Source organism: Salvelinus namaycush, chromosome 9 (assembly GCF_016432855.1).
Source record: "Salvelinus namaycush isolate Seneca chromosome 9, SaNama_1.0, whole genome shotgun sequence".
Classification (NCBI taxonomy): Eukaryota; Metazoa; Chordata; class Actinopteri; order Salmoniformes; family Salmonidae; genus Salvelinus; species Salvelinus namaycush.
Genome location: NC_052315.1, coordinates 1,917,806 through 1,940,397, shown reverse-complemented (window position 1 = coordinate 1,940,397; position 22,592 = coordinate 1,917,806). Strand labels below are relative to the sequence as shown.

Here is a 22,592-nt window from a genome sequence, read left to right as displayed (position 1 = left end):
ATACAGGAAGCATCTGAGGTAAAGGTTAGTTAATAACGTCATGATACAGGAAGCATCTGAGGTAAAGGTTAGTTAATAACGTCATGATACAGGAAGCATCTGAGGTAAAGGTTAGTTAATAACGTCATGATACAGGAAGCATCTGAGGTAAAGGTTAGTTAATAACGTCATGATACAGGAAGCATCTGAGGTAAAGGTTAGTTAATAACGTCATGTTACAGGAAGCATCTGAGGTAAAGGTTAGTTAATAACATCATGATACAGGAAGCATCAGAGGTAAAGGTTAGTTAATAACGTCATGATACAGGAAGCATCTGAGGTAAAGGTTAGTTAATAACGTCATGATACAGGAAGCATCAGAGGTAAAGGTTAGTTAATAACGTCATGATACAGGAAGCATCTGAGGTAAAGGTTAGTTAATAACGTCATGATACAGGAAGCATCAGAGGTAAAGGTTAGTTAATAACGTCATGATACAGGAAGCATCTGAGGTAAAGGTTAGTTAATAACGTCATGATACAGGAAGCATCTGAGGTAAAGGTTAGTTAATAACGTCATGATACAGGAAGCATCTGAGGTAAAGGTTAGTTAATAACGTCATGATACAGGAAGCATCTGAGGTAAAGGTTAGTTAATAACGTCATGTTACAGGAAGCATCTGAGGTAAAGGTTAGTTAATAACATCATGATACAGGAAGCATCAGAGGTAAAGGTTAGTTAATAACGTCATGATACAGGAAGCATCTGAGGTAAAGGTTAGTTAATAACGTCATGATACAGGAAGCATCAGAGGTAAAGGTTAGTTAATAACGTCATGATACAGGAAGCATCTGAGGTAAAGGTTAGTTAATAACGTCATGATACAGGAAGCATCAGAGGTAAAGGTTAGTTAATAACGTCATGATACAGGAAGCATCTGAGGTAAAGGTTAGTTAATAACGTCATGATACAGGAAGCATCTGAGGTAAAGGTTAGTTAATAACGTCATGATACAGGAAGCATCTGAGGTAAAGGTTAGTTAATAACGTCATGATACAGGAAGCATCTGAGGTAAAGGTTAGTTAATAACGTCATGATACAGGAAGCATCTGAGGTAAAGGTTAGTTAATAACGTCATGATACAGGAAGCATCTGAGGTAAAGGTTAGTTAATAACATCATGATACAGGAAGCATCTGAGAGGGGTAACAAACCTTGATGCAGGCCTGTGATCCAAACTATTGGTAACTAAATGCTCACTGCAAGGAGCATTTCCTGAGAGATCAGTTAACTAACGGTCGCTGAACTCAAAACAGCAAAAATATGTTGCATGTTCATATGTGACTCAACACCTATACGTGGGCTTAAAATGTCCAAAATAAGATGTTCTGTATTTTACAGTTTATAAAACCATAATGTGTTATCAATGGTGTTTTAGGAGCGTTTGAGAGACATAACTAACTAACCGTCGTTGAACTCCCGGCTGAGCTCGTGGTTGGGGCAGCGTTTGACCACCTCGGTGACGTGCTCTGCCTTCTTGTAAACGGGCATGGCTCTGATGACGGCGCCCTGCGGGGGGTTGGTCAGCACCTTGATCTGGATGGGACACGTCTTGGCGATCTGACAGTACAGCTTCTTCAGCTCTGTAGAGTACTGGAGAGACAGAGAGGACAGGTCAGTACTGGAGAGACAGAGAGGACAGGTCAGTACTGGAGAGACAGAGAGGACAGGTCAGTACTGGAGAGACAGAGAGGACAGGTCAGTACTGGAGAGACAGAGAGGACAGGTCAGTACTGGAGAGAGAGAGGACAGGTCAGTACTGGAGAGAGAGAGGACAGGTCAGTACTGGAGAGAGAGAGGACAGGTCAGCACTGGAGAGACAGAGGACAGGTCAGTACTGCAGAGAGAGAGGACAGGTCAGTACTGCAGAGAGAGAGGACAGGTCAGTACTGCAGAGAGAGAGGACAGGTCAGTACTGCAGAGAGAGAGGACAGGTCAGTACTGGAGAGAGAGAGGACAGGTCAGTACTGGAGAGACAGAGGACAGGTCAGTACTGGAGAGACAGAGGACAGGTCAGTACTGGAGAGAGAGAGGACAGGTCAGTACTGGAGAGAGAGAGGACAGGTCAGTACTGGAGAGAGAGAGGACAGGTCAGTACTGGAGAGAGAGAGGACAGGTCAGTACTGGAGAGAGAGAGAGGACAGGTCAGTACTGGAGAGAGAGAGAGAGGACAGGTCAGTACTGGAGAGAGAGAGAGAGGACAGGTCAGTACTGGAGAGAGAGAGGACAGGTCAGTACTGGAGAGAGAGAGAGGACAGGTCAGTACTGGAGAGAGAGAGAGGACAGGTCAGTACTGGAGAGAGAGAGAGGACAGGTCAGTACTGGAGAGAGAGAGGACAGGTCAGTACTGGAGAGAGAGAGGACAGGTCAGTACTGGAGAGAGAGAGGACAGGTCAGTACTGGAGAGAGAGAGGACAGGTCAGTACTGGAGAGAGAGAGGACAGGTCAGTACTGGAGAGAGCGAGGACAGGTCAGTACTGGAGAGAGACTACAGAGTTCAAAAGGTTCGATTCATAGACAAACCAATTCAAAAAAGGTCCCATTTTAAAATGTCAGGCCCAGGAGATAGTCGGGCCCAGGAGATAGTCGGGCCCGGGGGATAGTCGGGCCCGGGAGATAGTCGGGCCCAGGAGATAGTCGGGCCCAGGAGATAGTCGGGCCCAGCCGTCAAAACGAAGAACACAGTAAATACATGAATCCTCTGGAAATGGAATTCTGACCTTATAACCACATTTAATCAACACATTCTGACCTTCAAAACAAACCACAATCTGTAGCACAGAGGGTTAGAGAGGCCTGTGATTATGGCTCACATACACCTGAAACATGCTCTCTCACACACACTCATCAGACACACACACACTCACCCTTCATCAGACACACACACATTCACCCTTCATCAGACACACAAACACACACACACTCACTCTTCATCAGAGTGATGTGTGTGTCCGTGCGCGCTAGTGTGTGGGCAGGGTGACCATTTTGGTCGCATTAGCTCCTAGATATTTTGGGAGCACCAGTGCGACCAGAAATAAAAAATAAAAAATCACCCAGGTAATGGTTGTAATGGTTGTAATGGTTGTAATAGTTGTAATAGTTGTAATAGTTGTAATGGTTGTAATGGTTGTAATAATGTAATGGTTGTAATAATGTAATGGTTGTAATAGTTGTAATGGTTGTAATAGTTGTAATGGTTGTCTCAGACTGCCCTGGAGGGAAAGATAACAGCAGATTTGTTCAATCCAAAGCCTAAAGAATATGAAAAGTAATGCATCAGTCATTTGTATTTCTTGCAACTTTCTGAAGACGAAAACGACAAGGGATTAGCCAGTTAGCAAGTCATTTCTAAAAGGCTTTCCCAGAAAACTTTCCCAAATTAAATGTTAACCGCAAAGTAGTCTTACCTGATAGAAAATGATATATCATGATGATTTGTATCAAATCAGGTGCTATTGCCCAGTACAGAAACACCGCCAGTCTCTTGACATGTGCTATTGCCCAGTACAGAAACACCGCCAGTCAAAACACCAGTCTCTTGAGGTGTGCTATTGAAATTAGAACATCCAATTTCGTTGTTTTTCTATAATAAAATCAAAAAAGGTGTGATTTCTGAGAAAGAAAACAGGGGAAATCCCAAACCTGGCTGGTAGATTTTAGCATCTTCTACCGGCCACAGTGGCTGGCGGAACAAACGGTTTGTTTCTAGGCCCAGTTCATAAACCATGTTGTGGGTCGTTCCAAAACCACGTACGTGGGTCGTTCCAAAACCACGTACGTGGGTCGTTCCAAAACCAGTCCTGTTACCTCAGCTAGTTAACAGCCTGGTAACTTTACCAGTACATCAGTCATGTTACCTCAGCTAGTTAACCGCCTGGTAACTTTACCAGTACATCAGTCATGTTACCTCAGCTAGTTAACAACCTGGTAACTTTACCAGTACATCAGTCATGTTACCTCAGCTAGTTAACAACCTGGTAACTTTACCAGTACATCAGTCCTGTTACCTCAGCTAGTTAACCGCCTGGTAACTTTACCAGTACATCAGTCATGTTACCTCAGCTAGTTAACAACCTGGTAACTTTACCAGTACATCAGTCATGTTACCTCAGCTAGTTAACAACCTGGTAACTTTACTAGTACATCTAAACATCAGTCATGTTACCTCAGCTAGTTAACAACCTGGTAACTTTACCAGTACATCAGTCATGTTACCTCAGCTAGTTAACAACCTGGTAACTTTACCAGTACATCAGTCCTGTTACCTCAGCTAGTTAACCGCCTGGTAACTTTACCAGTACATCAGTCATGTTACCTCAGCTAGTTAACAACCTGGTAACTTTACCAGTACATCAGTCATGTTACCTCAGCTAGTTAACAACCTGGTAACTTTACTAGTACATCTAAACATCAGTCATGTTACCTCAGCTAGTTAACAACCTGGTAACTTTACCAGTACATCAGTCATGTTACCTCAGCTAGTTAACAACCTGGTAACTTTACCAGTACATCAGTCCTGTTACCTCAGCTAGTTAACCGCCTGGTAACTTTACCAGTACATCAGTCATGTTACCTCAGCTAGTTAACCTGGTAACTTTACCAGTACATCAGTCCTGTTACCTCAGCTAGTTAACAACCTGGTAACTTTACCAGTACATCAGTCCTGTTACCTCAGCTAGTTAACCTGGTAACTTTACCAGTACATCAGTCATGTTACCTCAGCTAGTTAACAACCTGGTAACTTTACTAGTACATCTAAACATCAGTCATGTTACCTCAGCTAGTTAACAACCTGGTAACTTTACCAGTACATCAGTCATGTTACCTCAGCTAGCTAACAACCTGGTAACTTTACTAGTACATCAGTCATGTTACCTCAGCTAGTTCAGTCATGTTACCTCAGCTAGTTAACAACCTGGTAACTTTACTAGTACATCTAAACATCAGTCATGTTACCTCAGCTAGTTAACCGCCTGGTAACTTTACCAGTACATCAGTCCTGTTACCTCAGCTAGTTAACAACCTGGTAACTTTACCAGTACATCAGTCATGTTACCTCAGCTAGTTAACAACCTGGTAACTTTACCAGTACATCAGTCATGTTACCTCAGCTAGCTAACAACCTGGTAACTTTACCAGTACATCAGTCATGTTACCTCAGCTAGTTAACAACCTGGTAACTTTACCAGTACATCAGTCCTGTTACCTCAGCTAGTTAACAACCTGGTAACTTTACCAGTACATCTAAACATTTGGGGGCACAGAAAGAAAGGAGAACGGATAACTTCTTTAGAAGATCAATGATTATAGCGATGAATGAATGATTGATCTCTTACATGTTATCATTCAAACTTGACACTCTTAAAGAGACAGTGTAGAATTTAAATGTAGTGCATCTCAATAAGAGTAGTGCTTTTAAAACAACGTAGAAACATTTTAACACAAATGACTTTGAAATTAAATAAAGAAATTCAAAAAACAGGTTTTTTGTATCAACATTTTAGCTTTGTATAATTAAACATGTTAATGTTGAGCCCTAACCATTTACTCCTGAGGTGCTGACTTGCTGCACCCTCGACAACTACTGTGATTATTATTATTTGACCCTGCTGGTCATTTATGAACATTTGAACATCTTGGTCATGTTCTGTTATAATCTCCACCCGGCACAGCCAGAAGAGGACTGGCCACCCCTCATAGCCTGGTTCCTCTCTAGGTTTCTTCCTAGGTTTTGGCCTTTCTAGGGAGTTTTTCCTAGCCACCGTGCTTCTACACCTGCATTGCTTGCTGTTTGGGGTTTTAGTACAGCACTTTGAGATATCAGCTGATGTAAGAAGGGCTCTATAAATACATTTGATGTGTGTGTGTTCGATGGGACACACCTAGTGTCTCTTGGTAAGGTGGGCTCCGGAGCAGCAGCCAGGCTCTTCTGAGGAATGGTGCCATAAAATGGACCCCTGTCCCTCCAGGGACAATTTAATTAGCCCTCCTTTAAAAAGAAAAACTGTCCCTCCCTTAACCCTGGGCTTGGATATTATGTTTCATCTTCAAGACATGGGGACACGACACAGTGTTGCAATTTGATGGCCAAGACGGGCAGAGGTTCCTCGTATCGTCCGTGTCTCAATCCAACTACGACACTCATCGAGCGTTTCGTCATGAATCTTCGATGAGTCTTCCTGACTCTTACTGTAGAGGTCAGAGGTGGTTGTCACAATAACATCCCTTTTTCACCACCACCACCACCACTACCTGGCTGACACAGCATCTGACTAATCAGAGTCACAGACCGCAGGAATGGAAGTTTCCTCACTGAAAGATTTGTCATTCACAATGCTATGGTGCTTCCTAGCTAACGGGACACTGTGGTTTCCTGCCTAACTGCACAGTAAGAAAGAGAAAGACCATCAGAAAGAAAATATTCAGCTGATTCTTCCATTACCATACTTACTCAGATCCCTCATATTGCTGTCTCTACCTTCTTGCCCGTTTGTGCTGTTGTCTGTGCCCAATAATGTTTGTACCATGTTTTGTGTTGCTGCCATGTTGTGTTGCTACCATGCTGTGTTGTCATGTGTTGCTGCCATGCCATGTTGTCTTAGGTCTCTCTTTATGTAGTGTTGTGGTGTCTCTCTTTATGTAGTGTTGTGGTGTCTCTCTTTATGTCGTGTTGTGGTGTCTCTCTTTATGTCGTGTTGTGGTCTCTCTTTATGTAGTGTTGTGGTGTCTCTCTTTATGTCGTGTTGTGTGTTTTGTCCTATATTTTTATTTTTTAATCCCAGGCCCCCTGTCCTCGTAGGAGGCCTTTTGTTAAGCCGTCATTGTAAATATGAATTTGTACTTAACTGACTTGCCTCGTTAAATAAAAGGTTTTTAAAAAATATATATATTATTACATCCCCAATGGCCCCCTATATAGTGCACTACTTTAGATCAGAGCTCTAAAGTAGTGCACTATATATAGGGAATGTGGGGGGCTATGTGGGATACGCCCAGTGTGTAAATCCCTCCAGTGAAGAGAACGTGATGGAAAAACCCAGAAGGAAAACTTTGCCTGTCAGGTTCACTTCTGTTCTGAAGGGGTAAAAAGTCCTGAGAAGATTGTCCCGGGGCGGTGTTCGCTGCTCTAGAACAATGCTACATTAAATTCCATCTCTATTAAGTTGTGTTCCAGTGAAAAAAGGAGCCCATCCCAGCAGCTGTCTCACTTGTAATATTATTACACAATCTAGCTTTTACTTGGCAAGGATACGTCTCCTCTCTTCTCCGTGCCAGGACGATCCCTCTAGCTAGCACTCCCTTTCCTTTCATCAAGAGTAGCTCCTCCAACACACATACACACATGTGAGAGAGAGACAGAGAGAATGAGAGAGACCGAGAGACCAAGAGAAAGAATGAGAGAGAGAGAGAGACGGAGACCAAGAGAGAGACATATGCTAATGCCATAAAGGGGAGAATAATTTCAAAACTACCCATTCATTTTGCTAAGGGCAAACAGATATGAAACATAACGCTGACAGGTAGCCAAGTGGTTAGAGGAGGGAGGCAGGTAGCCTAGTGGTTAGAGCAGGTAGCCTAGTGGTTAGAGCGTTGGACTAGTAACCGAAAGGTTGGTGGATCAAATCCCTGAGCTGACAAGTTAAAAATCTACCGTTCTGCCCCTGAACAAGGCAGTTAACCCACTGTTCCTAGACCAGTTAACCCACTGTTCCTAGACCGTCATTGTAAAATAAGAATTTGTTCTTAACTGACTTGCCTAGTTAAATAAAGGTTAAATAAATAAACCATTCAGTATCTGCCACCATCAAGGCAGAAGACAATAGTTGTTGAAGACGGCTGACATACTGTAGGTTAACACACTGCCACTCAGATAAACCATCCCAGCCCTCAAGCCACAAACTTTGGGCAACTATGTGCTGCTGGCGTTGTGTTTGCTAAGAAGCTGCTGCTGAAAGGCACACACACACACACACACACACACACACACACACACACACACACACACACACACACACACACAGTGGCCCTCCTCTCCCAGGAAGGGTGCACTACTCTCATGTATTACTATGTAATTACACGGGTAGAAACACTGATAACACAATACATAGCTGGTTAAATCCCAAATGGTATCCTATTGCCTACACAGTGCACTACCCATAAGGCCCTGGTCAAAAGTAGTGCACTATATAGGGAATAGGCTGTCATAGTGCTCTGGTCAAAAGTAGTGCACTATATAGGGAATAGGGTGTCATAGGGCTCTGGTCAAAAGTAGTGCACTATATAGGGAATAGGGTGTCATTTGGAACAAAGATAAAAGGTGCTACATTTAAATGTCCTAGAATGCTGCCCTATGTGGAAGATAGGTGACTTGCAACAGCACTAGACTGCATTCAGAACAAATGTCCCCGCGTTTCCTGTAACGTGGCGGAGACTCGCGCTTCCAGCCTTTCACTTTCAAACAGCTGGTTAAAAGGTGATGTGTTGTTACTGATGAAGATATTTCACAGCGATGTAGATGGTACAATCACTCGCTAGCCCTCTATTCCGTGCTCGTTTTCTCACATCTGTTATTAGGAGAACAGTGTAGAATTTTAGTAAACCCAGGAAATGACAAGAGCGATTTCTCCATTGGCCACTTGACCCGATTTCCACTAGATAACACAGCCACAGAGTCAGAACAGCTTTCCCAATTTGACAACAGATTCTCTCCTGCGGGAGAAATATCACAGCCAATCACAACACTGGCGGGTAAGTAACACTGTGAAACACCATCATTACACTATTATTGCAGATATATTATGGACATTTTCTGAAATTACAACGCACATTTCTAAAATGCTCTGGGAGAACCAGTTAGCATGAGTATATAGCTCCACAGGCAGACACACAGACAGACACACACACAAGCAGACAGGTAGACAGACAGGCAGACACACAGACAAGCAGACACAGACAGGCAGACACACAGACAGATACACACAAGCAGACAGGTAGACACACACACAGGCAGGCAGACACACACAGAAGCAGACAGACAGACAGGTAGACACACAGGCAGGCAGACACACGCAGGCAGGCAGACACACAAGCAGACAGGCAGGCAGACAGGCAGAGTCATTCACTATAGTTGACTACTCAGATAGGCTTGACAAGGAGTCAACAGAGAGAAAAAATGGGAGCGTTGTGTTCTTTTCAATGAATACAAAGACTAAGCTTCCTTGCCTGTGGTTGGTAGGTGACTTCGTGTTGTTTTATCAAGTAAAGAGACAAAAAAAAAACGTGATTTGTTGAAGCTGATAAATTACATTCTTTAGAAAAGCCAGCCAGGCCCTCGTCCTTCCTGACACCAAAGAAAAGCCAGCCAGGCCCTCGTCCTTCCTGACACCAAAGAAAAGCCAGCCAGGCCCTCGTCCTTCCTGACACCAAAGAAAAGCCAGCCAGGCCCTCGTCCTTCCTGGTAGATATAGTGGATGGAAAAAAGAGCCTGGATTCACTGTAACGCCAGAGGACAACAGCAATGTGTGATTATGAGACATCCTGTATATTTCAAATGGTTGAAACGTGCATTTATGCACATTCATTAGCCTACTGAAGACACATGTACAGTGCAGCATGCCTGCATAACTGTGTGTGTGTGTGTGTGTGTGTGTGTGTGTGTGTGTGTGTGTGTGTGTGTCTGTGAGAGTCTACTCCGTCTCTCACCAGAGGTACTCCAACCAAACACTCCCAACACACACACACACACACACACACACACACACACACACACACACACAAACAGACTGTTCTCCTCCCAGCAACACGTCTCAGGTACAGGTTGAGACAGGCACACAGCCATAGCGTTCCTTCCCCAGCCCCGGTGGCTGCGGGCGCACGCCAAATCAAGTCCTGACAGAGCTGGGCCTTAAACAAGCAGGGCTTGGCGCCTCCAGTCTTGTCCTCTTCATGCTTGACAGGTTACATCATGTCTTCAGCAGTTTCTCACTAACCTTCTCAAATCTTTAAAAAAAAAATGCAAATGGAGGGGTTTGTATTTTATTTTCTCTCCGGGGGAAAAATCCCTTGCCTCTTGTTGAAGAAGAAACTACAGGAGAGAACATTTAAGGTGATAAAACATATCCTCCTTATTAGCGGTTTTTCATCACGTGTTTTGGAAGACATATTTCTAAAAACATATCTAAAAGACAAAAAGTACTTGTATATGTGTTACAAAGATAGTTTGGGAAGCAGGGCCCCGAAAGGTAGCTCTTATCAAGGACATCAATGTACAAAAAAATCTCTGCAAGGATTGTACAAACATATGATACTGCCATCGGTCCCAGGTGTCCGGGTGACGTGGTACTGGCATGTGACATGTTTATCTAGCCAAATCTGGGATGGTGGCCAGGGATAAGCATCTGTCACTCTTGGGATTAGCCAATTCATTTTTTCAGAGCTACAGTTTAAACAACCAATCACATCTCTGTGATAAAAGTAATGAGCTTGACTACATCTGCAAAAGAGAATATCAACACATCAACTACTGTGTGGAGGAATGGACAGATTTTCCCTGTGTTCAAAAGTTGGGCCCCTAACAGCTGATGTGTTGTCCTGTGATCTGAGTTGGGCCCCTAACAGCTGATGTGTTGTCCTGTGATCTGAGTTGGGCCCCTAACAGCTGATGTGTTGTTCTGTGATCTGAGTTGGGCCCCTAACAGCTGATGTGTTGTCCTGTGATCTGAGTTGGGCCCCTAACAGCTGATGTGTTGTCCTGTGATCTGAGTTGGGCCCCTAACAGCTGATGTGTTGTCCTGTGATCTGAGTTGGGCCCCTAACAGCTGATGTGTTGTCCTGTGATCTGAGTTGGGCCCCTAACAGCAGATGTGTTGTCCTGTGATCTGAGTTGGGCCCCTAACAGCTGATGTGTTGTCCTGTGATCTGAGTTGGGCCCCTAACAGCAGATGTGTTGTCCTGTGATCTGAGTTGGGCCCCTAACAGCTGATGTGTTGTCCTGTGATCTGAGTTGGGCCCCTAACAGCTGATGTGTTGTCCTGTGATCTGAGTTGGGCCCCTAACAGCTGATGTGTTGTTCTGTGATCTGAGTTGGGCCCCTAACAGCTGATGTGTTGTCCTGTGATCTGAGTTGGGCCCCTAACAGCTGATGTGTTGTCCTGTGATCTGAGTTGGGCCCCTAACAGCTGATGTGTTGTCCTGTGATCTGAGTTGGGCCCCTAACAGCTGATGTGTTGTCCTGTGATCTGAGTTGGGCCCCTAACAGCTGATGTGTTGTCCTGTGATCTGAGTTGGGCCCCTAACAGCTGATGTGTTGTCCTGTGATCTGAGTTGGGCCCCTAACAGCTGATGTGTTGTCCTGTGATCTGAGTTGGGCCCCTAACAGCTGATGTGTTGTCCTGTGATCTGAGTTGGGCCCCTAACAGCAGATGTGTTGATCTGTGATCTGAGTTGGGCCCCTAACAGCTGATGTGTTGTTCTGTGATCTGAGTTGGGCCCCTAACAGCAGATGTGTTGTCCTGTGATCTGAGTTGGGCCCCTAACAGCAGATGTGTTGATCTGTGATCTGAGTTGGGCCCCTAACAGCTGATGTGTTGTCCTGTGATCTGAGTTGGGCCCCTAACAGCTGATGTGTTGTCCTGTGATCTGAGTTGGGCCCCTAACAGCTGATGTGTTGTCCTGTGATCTGAGTTGGGCCCCTAACAGCTGATGTGTTGTCCTGTGATCTGAGTTGGGCCCCTAACAGCAGATGTGTTGTCCTGTGATCTGAGTTGGGCCCCTAACAGCTGATGTGTTGTCCTGTGATCTGAGTTGGGCCCCTAACAGCTGATGTGTTGTCCTGTGATCTGAGTTGGGCCCCTAACAGCTGATGTGTTGTTCTGTGATCTGAGTTGGGCCCCTAACAGCAGATGTGTTGTTCTGTGATCTGAGTTGGGCCCCTAACAGCTGATGTGTTGTTCTGTGATCTGAGTTGGGCCCCTAACAGCTGATGTGTCTATAAATTTTAAGAAAGTTAATTTGCTGCATTTCTATAGAATTTTAAAACTAAAACTCTAAAATTATATTTGGAGAACATCAACAACAACAAAAAAGAAAAGACCCCAGACATGATCACCTTGGCTACTGTATCTCCAATCACCTCAGTCCGTCTGCAAACACACAGCCTTTTAGCTATACAATTAGCCGCTACACATAAACTCACATTAACATGAGTTTACAATTGGCTCATTCATCCCCCCTCCTCTCCCCTGTAACTATTCACCAGGTCGTTGCTGTAAATGAGAACGTGTTCTCAGTCAATTTATCTGGTAAAATAACGGATAAATAAATATTTACAAATGTAACGCCGCACCAAGGTTACAAACTATAATTTAATACATACAGAGGGGTGTGTTAGCAGAAAAACTATTTTATTAACAAAAGATTGAGAAAATAAATAGAAAATACGTTAGTTTTACATAACTTTTTGTTGCAGTTTCACAGAAAATTTCCTGCAATTCTACACATTTTGCCATGACTTATGCCATGTTCATACGATATCTAGGTGAGTGGCTCACAAAATCAATGGGGGGCCCCTGGAGTTTTTTAATTACATTATTTATGACCGAGGTCCGGGGCTCGTGTCCTCATATGTAGCTATGGCCCTGGCCGCTGGGTAATCTGGGTAATCTCTATAGCAGTGTCCATTATAGCCTGGGTAACCTCTATAGCAGTGTCCATTATAGCCTGGGTAACCTCTATAGCAGTGTTCCATTATAGCCTGGGTAACCTCTATAGCAGTGTTCCATTATAGCCTGGGTAACCTCTATAACAGTGTTCCATTATAGCCTGGGTAACCTCTATAACAGTGTTCCATTATAGCCTGGGTAACCTCTATAGCAGTGTCCATTATAGCCTGGGTAACCTCTATAGCAGTGTCCATTATAGCCTGGGTAACCTCTATAGCAGTGTCCATTATAGCCTGGGTAACCTCTATAGCAGTGTTCCATTATAGCCTGGGTAATCTCTATAGCAGTGTTCCATTATAGCCTGGGTATCCTCTATAGCAGTGTCCATTATAGCCTGGGTAACCTCTATAGCAGTGTTCCATTATAGCCTGGGTAACCTCTATAGCGGTGTTCCATTATAGCCTGGGTAACCTCTTTAGCAGTGTCCATTATAGCCTGGGTAACCTCTATAGCAGTGTCCATTATAGCCTGGGTAACCTCTATAGCAGTGTCCATTATAGCCTGGGTAACCTCTATAGCAGTGTTCCATTATAGCCTGGGTAATCTCTATAGCAGTGTTCCATTATAGCCTGGGTATCCTCTATAGCAGTGTCCATTATAGCCTGGGTAACCTCTATAGCAGTGTTCCATTATAGCCTGGGTAACCTCTATAACAGTGTTCCATTATAGCCTGGGTAACCTCTATAGCAGTGTTCCATTATAGCCTGGGTAATCTCTATAGCAGTGTCCATTATAGCCTGGGTAACCTCTATAGCGGTGTTCATTATAGCCTGGGTAACCTCTTTAGCAGTGTCCATTATAGCCTGGGTAACCTCTATAGCAGTGTCCATTATAGCCTGGGTAATCTCTATAGCAGTGTTCCATTATAGCTTGGGTATCCTCTATAGCAGTGTCCATTATAGCCTGGGTAACCTCTATAGCAGTGTTCCATTATAGCCTGGGTAACCTCTATAGCAGTGTTCCATTATAGCCTGGGTAACCTCTATAGCAGTGTTCCATTATAGCCTGGGTAACCTCTATAGCAGTGTTCCATTATAGCCTGGGTAACCTCTATAACAGTGTCCATTATAGCCTGGGTAACCTCTATAGCAGTGTTCCATTATAGCCTGGGTAACCTCTATAGCAGTGTCCATTATAGCCTGGGTAACCTCTATAGCAGTGTTCCATTATAGCCTGGGTAACCTCTATAGCAGTGTTCCATTATAGCCTGGGTAACCTCTATAACAGTGTCCATTATAGCCTGGGTAACCTCTATAGCAGTGTTCCATTATAGCCTGGGTAACCTCTATAGCAGTGTCCATTATAGCCTGGGTAAACTCTATAGCAGTGTTCCATTATAGCCTGGGTAACCTCTATAGCAGTGTTCCATTATAGCCTGGGTAACCTCTATAACAGTGTCCATTATAGCCTGGGTAACCTCTATAACAGTGTTCCATTATAGCCTGGGTAACCTCTATAGCAGTGTTCCATTATAGCCTGGGTAACCTCTATAGCAGTGTCCATTATAGCCTGGGTAAACTCTATAGCAGTGTTCCATTATAGCCTGGGTAACCTCTATAGCAGTGTCCATGATAGCCTGGGTAACCTCTATAGCAGTGTCCATTATAGCCTGGGTAACCTCTATAACAGTGTTCCATTATAGCCTGGGTAACCTCTATAGCAGTGTTCCATTATAGCCTGGGTAACCTCTATAGCAGTGTCCATTATAGCCTGGGTAATCTCTATAGCAGTGTCCATTATAGCCTGGGTAACCTCTATAGCAGTGTCCATTATAGCCTGGGTAACCTCTATAGCAGTGTCCATTATAGCCTGGGTAACCTCTATAGCAGTGTTCATTATAGCCTGGGTAACCTCTATAGCAGTGTCCATTATAGCCTGGGTAAACTCTATAGCAGTGTCCATTATAGCCTGGGTAACCTCTATAGCAGTGTCCATTATAGCCTGGGTAAACTCTATAGCAGTGTTCCATTATAGCCTGGGTAACCTCCTATTGCTCAGGGAAGAAAACATGCTCAATAATAATAAAAACCGGTTTGAAAAACGGCCTTTTCCAGACTGCAGCATTAATCGAAAAATCATTTCCTTATCTTTTAAATAATGTCCTTATCTTTTAAACCCTGTCTTTCTTCCCCTTCTTCCAGCTACGTTTCCCAGCTGTATGTTTGAGGGCTTGTGTCTCTCTGTGTTCGGGGCGAGTCTAGACAGGCTCGTTGACATAAACAAGTCTCAGCCCCATCTCTAAGACACCGGGACGAGCCCTGGCCCTGCAGATGTTCCCGGAGACAGGTTGGGTCTTGCCCAGGAACACTCTTCTCTTTTGAACGGTTGGTGCTCTGAGAGGGCTCTCCTCCTGCGGCACAATGCGAGACGCCACGGCAGTCGAGAGCTAAAGATCAACTCCCTCGGAACAAAGACGGAGCACGGAGAGAGACACACCTCTCTCGCTCCCCCCGTGCAAGAGCGCAGGGTTCAGCAGAGAGGCACACAGTATTTCCACAGTATTTCCTCTCTCCAGGTCCTCAATCCATTACAGTAATCCCCCCCCCCCCCCCAGCTCTATACAGTCCGGACCATCACATTCCTCCACTCTACCAGAGACCAAGCATGTGGTTCAAATGGCTCCCTATTCCCTGTGTAGTGCACTACTTTTTTTAAATCAGGGCAACAGTTAAAAGTAGTGCACTACACAGGGAATATGGTGCCATTTGGTACGCAGACCTAGCCTACCTGGTGGCAGGTAATACACTAGACAAACCCCACCCCACTCTGTTCAACCTCACACTAGACAAACCCCACCCCACTCTGTTCAACCTCACACTAGACAAACCCCACCCCACTCTGTTCAACCTCACACTAGACAAACCCCACCCCACTCTGTTCAACCTCACACTAGACAAACCCCACCCCACTCTGTTCAACCTCACACTAGACAAACCCCACCCCACTCTGTTCAACCTCACACTAGACAAACCCCACCCCACTCTGTTCAACCTCACACTAGACAAACCCCACCCCACTCTGTTCAACCTCACACTAGACAAACCCCACCCCACTCTGTTCAACCTCACACTAGACAAACCCCACCCCACGCTGTTCAACCTCACACTAGACAAACCCCACCCCACTCTGTTCAACCTCACACTAGACAAACCCCACCCCACTCTGTTCAACCTCACACTAGACAAACCCCACCCCACTCTGTTCAACCTCACACTAGACAAACCCCACCCCACTCTGTTCAACCTCACACTAGACAAACCCCACCCCACTCTGTTCAACCTCACACTAGACAAACCCCACCCCACTCTGTTCAACCCATTAATATACAGTAGCGAGGGGAAAACACAGCCAAATAGTTACACTGAACAAAAATATAAACACAACATGCAACAATTTCAAACATTTTACTGAGTTACAGTTCATATTAGAAAATCAGTCAATTTAAATATATTCATTAGTCCTTAATCTATGGATTTCACATGACTGGGAATACAGATACGCATCTGTTAGTCACAGATACTTTACAACAGGGGGTCGTGGATCAGAAAACCAGTCAGTATCTGGTGTGACCATCGTTTGCCTCATGCAGCGCGACACATCTCCTTCACATAGAGTTTATCAGGCTGTTGATTGTGGCCTGTGGAATGTTGAAGTTGCTGGATATTGGCGGGAACTGGAACACGCTCTCGTACACAATGATCCAGAGCACCCCAAACATGCTCAGTGGGTGACATGTCTGGTGAGTATGCAGGCCATGGAAGAACAGACATTTTCAGCTTCCAGGAATTGTGTACAGATCCTTGAGACATGGAGCCGGGCATTATCATGCTGAAACATGAGGTGATGGAGGTGGATGAATGGCACGACAATGGGCCTCAGGATCTCATCACGGTATCTCTGTGCATTCAAATTGCCATCGATAAAATACAATTGTGTTCATAGTCCGTAGGTTATGCCTGCCCATACCATAACCCCACCGCCACCATGGGGCACTCTGTTCACAACGTTGACATCAGCAAACCGCTCGCCCACATGACGCCATACACGTTGTTCACCATCTGCCCGGTACAGTGGAAACCGGGATTCATCTGTGAAGAGCACATTTCTCCAGCGTGCCAGTAACCATCGAAGGTGAGCATTTTCCCACTGAAGTCGGTTACGACGCTGAACTGCAGTCAGGTCAAGACTCTGGTGAGGACGACGAGCACTCAGATGAGCTTCCCTGAGATGGATTCTGACAGTTTGTGCAGAAATTATTTGGTTGTGCAAACAAACTGTTTGATCAGCTGTCCGGGTGGCTGGTCTCAGATGATCCCGCAGATGGCGTGTCTGGCGTGGTTACACGTGGTCTGCGGTTGGGAGGCCGGTTAAATGCATTGCCAAATTCTCAAAAGAATTATAGAGGACGGAGTATGTTTTGTCGCATTGAACCACACCATAAAAGGACAGTATGTTTTGACTCATTGTAGAATCATTCTGTTAAGAGACATCGAGGGGGGGGGGGGTGGGGGGTTAGGGAGCAGGGTAATGCGGGAAATGTTGACGTGTCCTACCACTCTTTACGTGTGTGGTGTGTGTCACAGTCAGTCCCAGACGGGAAGAGGTTAAGATGAGGGTTAGGGATTAGGTGTGTCTCCTAAGAACAGTCATCAAAAAAGCATCGAACACACAGAGACCGAACACACAGCGACCGAACACACAGCGACCGAACACACAGAGACCGAACACACAGAGACCGTAGTAGGTTATAACCTCATCTATTACCTGCTCTAACCATGGAACTGTTATAACAGGGAGAATAGTGTTCAATAGTAGGTTATAACCTCATCCATTACCTGTACTAACCATGGGACTGTTATAACAGGGAGACGGAACACACGGAGACGGAACACACAGAGACGGAACACACAGCGACGGAACACACAGAGACGGAACACACAGAGACGGAACACACAGAGACGGAACACACAGAGACGGAACACACAGAGACGGAACACACAGCGACCGAACACACAGAGACCGAACACACAGAGACCGAACACACAGAGACCGAACACACAGAGACCGAACACACAGAGACCGAACACACAGCGACCGAACACACAGCGACCGAACACACAGAGACGGAACACACAGAGACGGAACACACAGAGACGGAACACACAGAGACGGAACACACAGAGACGGAACACACAGAGACGGAACACACAGCGACCGAACACACAGAGACGGAACACACAGAGACGGAACACACAGAGACGGAACACACAGAGACGGAACACACAGCGACCGAACACACAGAGACCGAACACACAGAGACCGAACACACAGCGGCCGAACACACAGCGGCCGAACACACAGCGACCGAACACACAGCGACCGAACACACAGAGACCGAACACACAGCGGCCGAACACACAGCGGCCGAACACACAGCGGCCGAACACACAGCGGCCGAACACACAGCGGCCGAACACACAGAGACCGAACACACAGAGACCGAACACACAGCGGCCGAACACACAGCGACCGAACACACAGCGACCGAACACACAGAGACCGAACACACAGAGACCGAACACACAGAGACCGAACACAGTGCACTAAGGGGCCGATTCAGACTTAGGAATTTACACCTTATATGCATATTCGTCTGCGTTTCAGCACCAATTGGTAGATGTAAAAATACTCTAATCTTATAGATTATTTAGGTTTAGTAAAGTATTCGAGTTTTAAAAAACGGTTCGGAGAGCCTTTACTAAAGAAACGGTGGTTTGTTTCATTCTGAATTGCCACATTCAGTTCTTTAATCCTTTAATGTTGGAAGATTAGTGTACATAGAACTATAACAGGGAAACTAGTGTACAATAGTAGGTTATACCCTGGTCTAGTACCTGCACTAACAAGGGAACTGTTATAACAGGGAGAATAGTGTACAATAGTAGGTTATACCCTGGTCTATTACCTGCACTAACCATGGAACTGTTATAACAGGGAGAATAGTATACAATAGTAGGTTATACCCTGGTCTATTACCTGCACTAACCATGGAACTGTTATAACAGGGAGAATAGTGTACAATAGTAGGTTATATCCTCATCTATTACCTGCACTAACCATGGAACTGTTATAACAGGGAGAATAGTATGATATACCCTGGTCTATTACCTGTACTAACCATGGAACTGTTATAACAGGGAGAATAGTGTACAATAGTAGGTTATACCCTCATCTATTACCTGTACTAACCATGGAACTGTTATAACAGGGAGAATACTGTACAATAGTAGGTTATACCCTCATCTATTACCTGTACTAACCATGGAACTGTTATAACAGGGAGAATAGTGTACAATAGTAGGTTATACCCTCATCTATTACCTGTACTAACCATGGAACTGTTATAACAGGGAGAATACTGTACAATAGTAGGTTATACCCTCATCTATTACCTGTACTAACCATGGAACTGTTATAACAGGGAGAATAGTGTACAGAAATATCTAATTTCATAACTATTCACACCCCTAAGTCTCAAATGACTGCCTCACCTGGTTCACCAACTACTTCTCAGATAGAGTTCAGTGTGTCAAATCAGAGGGCCTGTTGTCTGGACAGGTACCACAGGGTTCAATGGGGGTACCACAGGGTTCTATGGGGGTACCACAGGGTTCAATGGGGGTACCACAGGGTTCTATGGGGGTACCACAGGGTTCAATGGGGGTACCACAGGGTTCTATGGGGGTACCACAGGGTTCAATGGGGGTACCACAGGGTTCAATGGGGGTACCACAGGGTTCAATGGGGGTACCACAGGGTTCAATGGGGGTACCACAGGGTTCAATGGGGGTACCACAGGGTTCTATGGGGGTACCACAGGGTTCAATGGGGGTACCACAGGGTTCAATGGGGGTACCACAGGGTTCTATGGGGGTACCACAGGGTTCTATGGGGGTACCACAGGGTTCTATGGGGGTACCACAGGGTTCTATGGGGGTACCACAGGGTTCTATGGGGGTACCACAGGGTTCAATTCTCTGGCTGACTATTTTCTCTGCATAAATCAATGATATCGCTCTTGCTGCTGGTGATTCTCTGATCCACCTCTACGCAGACGACACAATTCTGTATACATCTGGTCCTTCCTTGGACACTGTGTTAACAAACCTCCAAATGAGCTTCAATGCCATACAACACTCCTTCCGTGGCCTCCAACTGCTCTTAAATGCAAGTAAAACTAAATGCATGCTCTTCAACCGATCGCTGCCCGCAGCCTCCCGCCCGACTAGCATCACTACTCTGGACGGTTCTGACTTAGAATATGTGGACAACTACAAATACCTAGGTGTCTGGTTAGACTGTAAACTCTCCTTCCAGACTCACATTAAGCATCTCCAATCCAAAATTAAATCTAGAATCGGCTTCCTATTTCCCAACAAAGCCTTCACTCATGCTGCCAAACATACATAAAACTGACTATCCTACCGATCCTTGACTTCGGCAATGTCATTTACAAAATAGCCTCCAACACTCTACTCAGCAAATTGGATGTAGTCTATCACAGTGCCATCCGTTTTGTCACCAAAGCCCCATATACTACCCACCACTGCGAGCTGTATGCTCTCGTTGGCTGGTCCTCGCTACATATTCGTCACCAAACCCACTGGCTCCAGATCATCTATAAGTCTTTGCTAGGTAAAGCTACGCCTTATCTCAGCTCACTGGTCACCATAGCAACAACCACCCGTAGCACGCGCTCCAGCAGGTATATTTCACTGGTCACCCCCAAAGCCAACACCTCATTTGGCCGCCTTTCCTTACAGTTCTCTGCGGCCAATGACTGGAACGAATTGCAAAATTCACAGAAGTTGGAGACTTATATCTCCCTCACTTACTTCAGGCATTGGCTGTCAGAGCAGCTTACCGATCAATGCAGCTGTACACAGCCCATCTGTAAATAGCCCATCCAACCAACTACCTACCTCATCCCCATATGTTTTTGTTTTTCTGCTCTTTTGCACACCAGTATTTCTACTTGCACATCCTCATCTGCACATATATCACTCCAGTGTAAATTGCTAAATTGTAATTACTTCGCCACTATTGGTCTATTTATTGCCTTACCACCTTACGTCATTTTGCACACATTGTATACAGATTTTTCTATTGTGTTATTGACTGTACGTTTGTTTACTCCATGTGTAACTGTGTTGTTTGTGTCGCACTGCTTTGCTTTATTTTGGTCAGGTCACAGTTGTAAATGAGAACTTGTTCTCAACTGGCCTACCCGGTTAAATAAAGGTTAAATAAATAAATACTTTGTAGAAGTACCTTTGGCAGCACTTAAAGCTGTGAGTGTTTCTGGGTAAGTCTCTAAGAGCTTTCCACACCTGGATTGTGCAACATTTGCCCATTATTCTTTTCTAAATTCTTCAAGCTCTGTCAAATTGTTTGTTGATCATTGCTAACCAACCATTTCCAGGCCTTGCCATAGATTTTCAAATAGATTTAAAAGAAAACAGTAACTCTGCGACTCAGAAACATTCACCGTCTTCTTGGTCAGCAACTCCAGTGTAGATTTGGCCTTGTGTTTTAGGTTATTGTCCTGCTGAAAGGTGAATTAATCTCCAAGTGTCTGGAGGCAAGCAGACTGAACCTTTCCTCTAGGATTTTGGCTGTGCTTAGCTTCATTCTGTTTCTTTTTATCCTGAAAAACTGCTGCTCACTCAGTAATGTGTTGTGTTGGATTTGCCCCAAACATAACACTTTGTATTCAGGACAAAAATGTTAATTGGTTTGCTCCATTTGTTGCAGTATTACTTTAGTGCCTTGTTGCAAACAGGATGCATGTTTGGGAATATTTATATTCTGTACAGGTTTCCTTCTTTTCACTCTGTCATTTAGGTTAGTATTGTGGAGTAACAACAATGTGGTTGATCCATCCTCAGTTTTCTCCTATCACAGCCATTAAACTCTGGAACTGTTTTAAAGTCACCATTGGCCTCATGGTGAAAAGTTTCCTTCCTCTCCGGTAACTGAGTTAGGAAGGACGCCTGTATCTTTGTAGTGGCTGGGTGTATTGATACACCATCAAAAGTGTAATTAATAACTTCACCATGCTCAAAGGGATATTCAATGCTTTTTTTCTACCAATCGGTGCCCTTCTTAGCGAGGCATTGGGAAGTCTTCCTGGTTTTTGTGGGTGAATCGGTGTTTGAAATTCCCTGCTCAACTGAGGGACTTTACAAATAATTGTATATGTAGGGTACAGAGACGAGGTAATCAGTTAAAATTCATGTTCAACACTGTTATTGAACAGAGTGAGTCCATACAACTTATTATGTGACTTGTTCAGCACATTTTTACTCCTGAACTTATTTAGGCATCGCTATAACAAAGGGGTTGAATACTTATTGAATCAAGACATTTCAGCTTTTCATATTTTATTAATTTGTAAGTTATAATTCCACTCTGACATTATGGGGGTATTGTGTGTAGGCCGGTGACAGAAACATCTCAATTTAATCCATTTTAAATTCAGGCTATAACACAACAACATGTGGAATAAGACATAGGGTGTGAATACTTCCTGAAGGCTCTGTATCTCCTAACTTTTGCCCCACACGGAGGCTCTATGACTGTAGCTTTGTGCCGGTTTGATGACTTCCGATTGGCCAACAACACGCGCCACTCTCGTGAAAAGCAAACAGCAGCGGCAGAAATTATAACATTTCTCTATACTGCAGCAGTCTTGTTCGGATCTATACAGGTCCATCCAGACTAGTCATTTAAAAACTAAACACATACCCGAGACAATCACATCAGATCTGAGAGA

General features: G+C 44.7%; 1 protein-coding gene across 1 annotated transcript in view; it reads right to left on the bottom strand.

Annotated features, from left to right (window-relative positions):
* The window catches only part of tp63 (tumor protein p63), a 61,650-nt gene that overhangs the window by 22,800 nt on the left and 16,258 nt on the right, over positions 1–22,592 (bottom strand). The window contains exon 5 of the mRNA XM_039000741.1: positions 1,445–1,631. Within this exon, the coding sequence (XP_038856669.1) occupies positions 1,445–1,631 (187 nt within the window). The remainder of the gene's footprint in view (positions 1–1,444; positions 1,632–22,592) is intronic.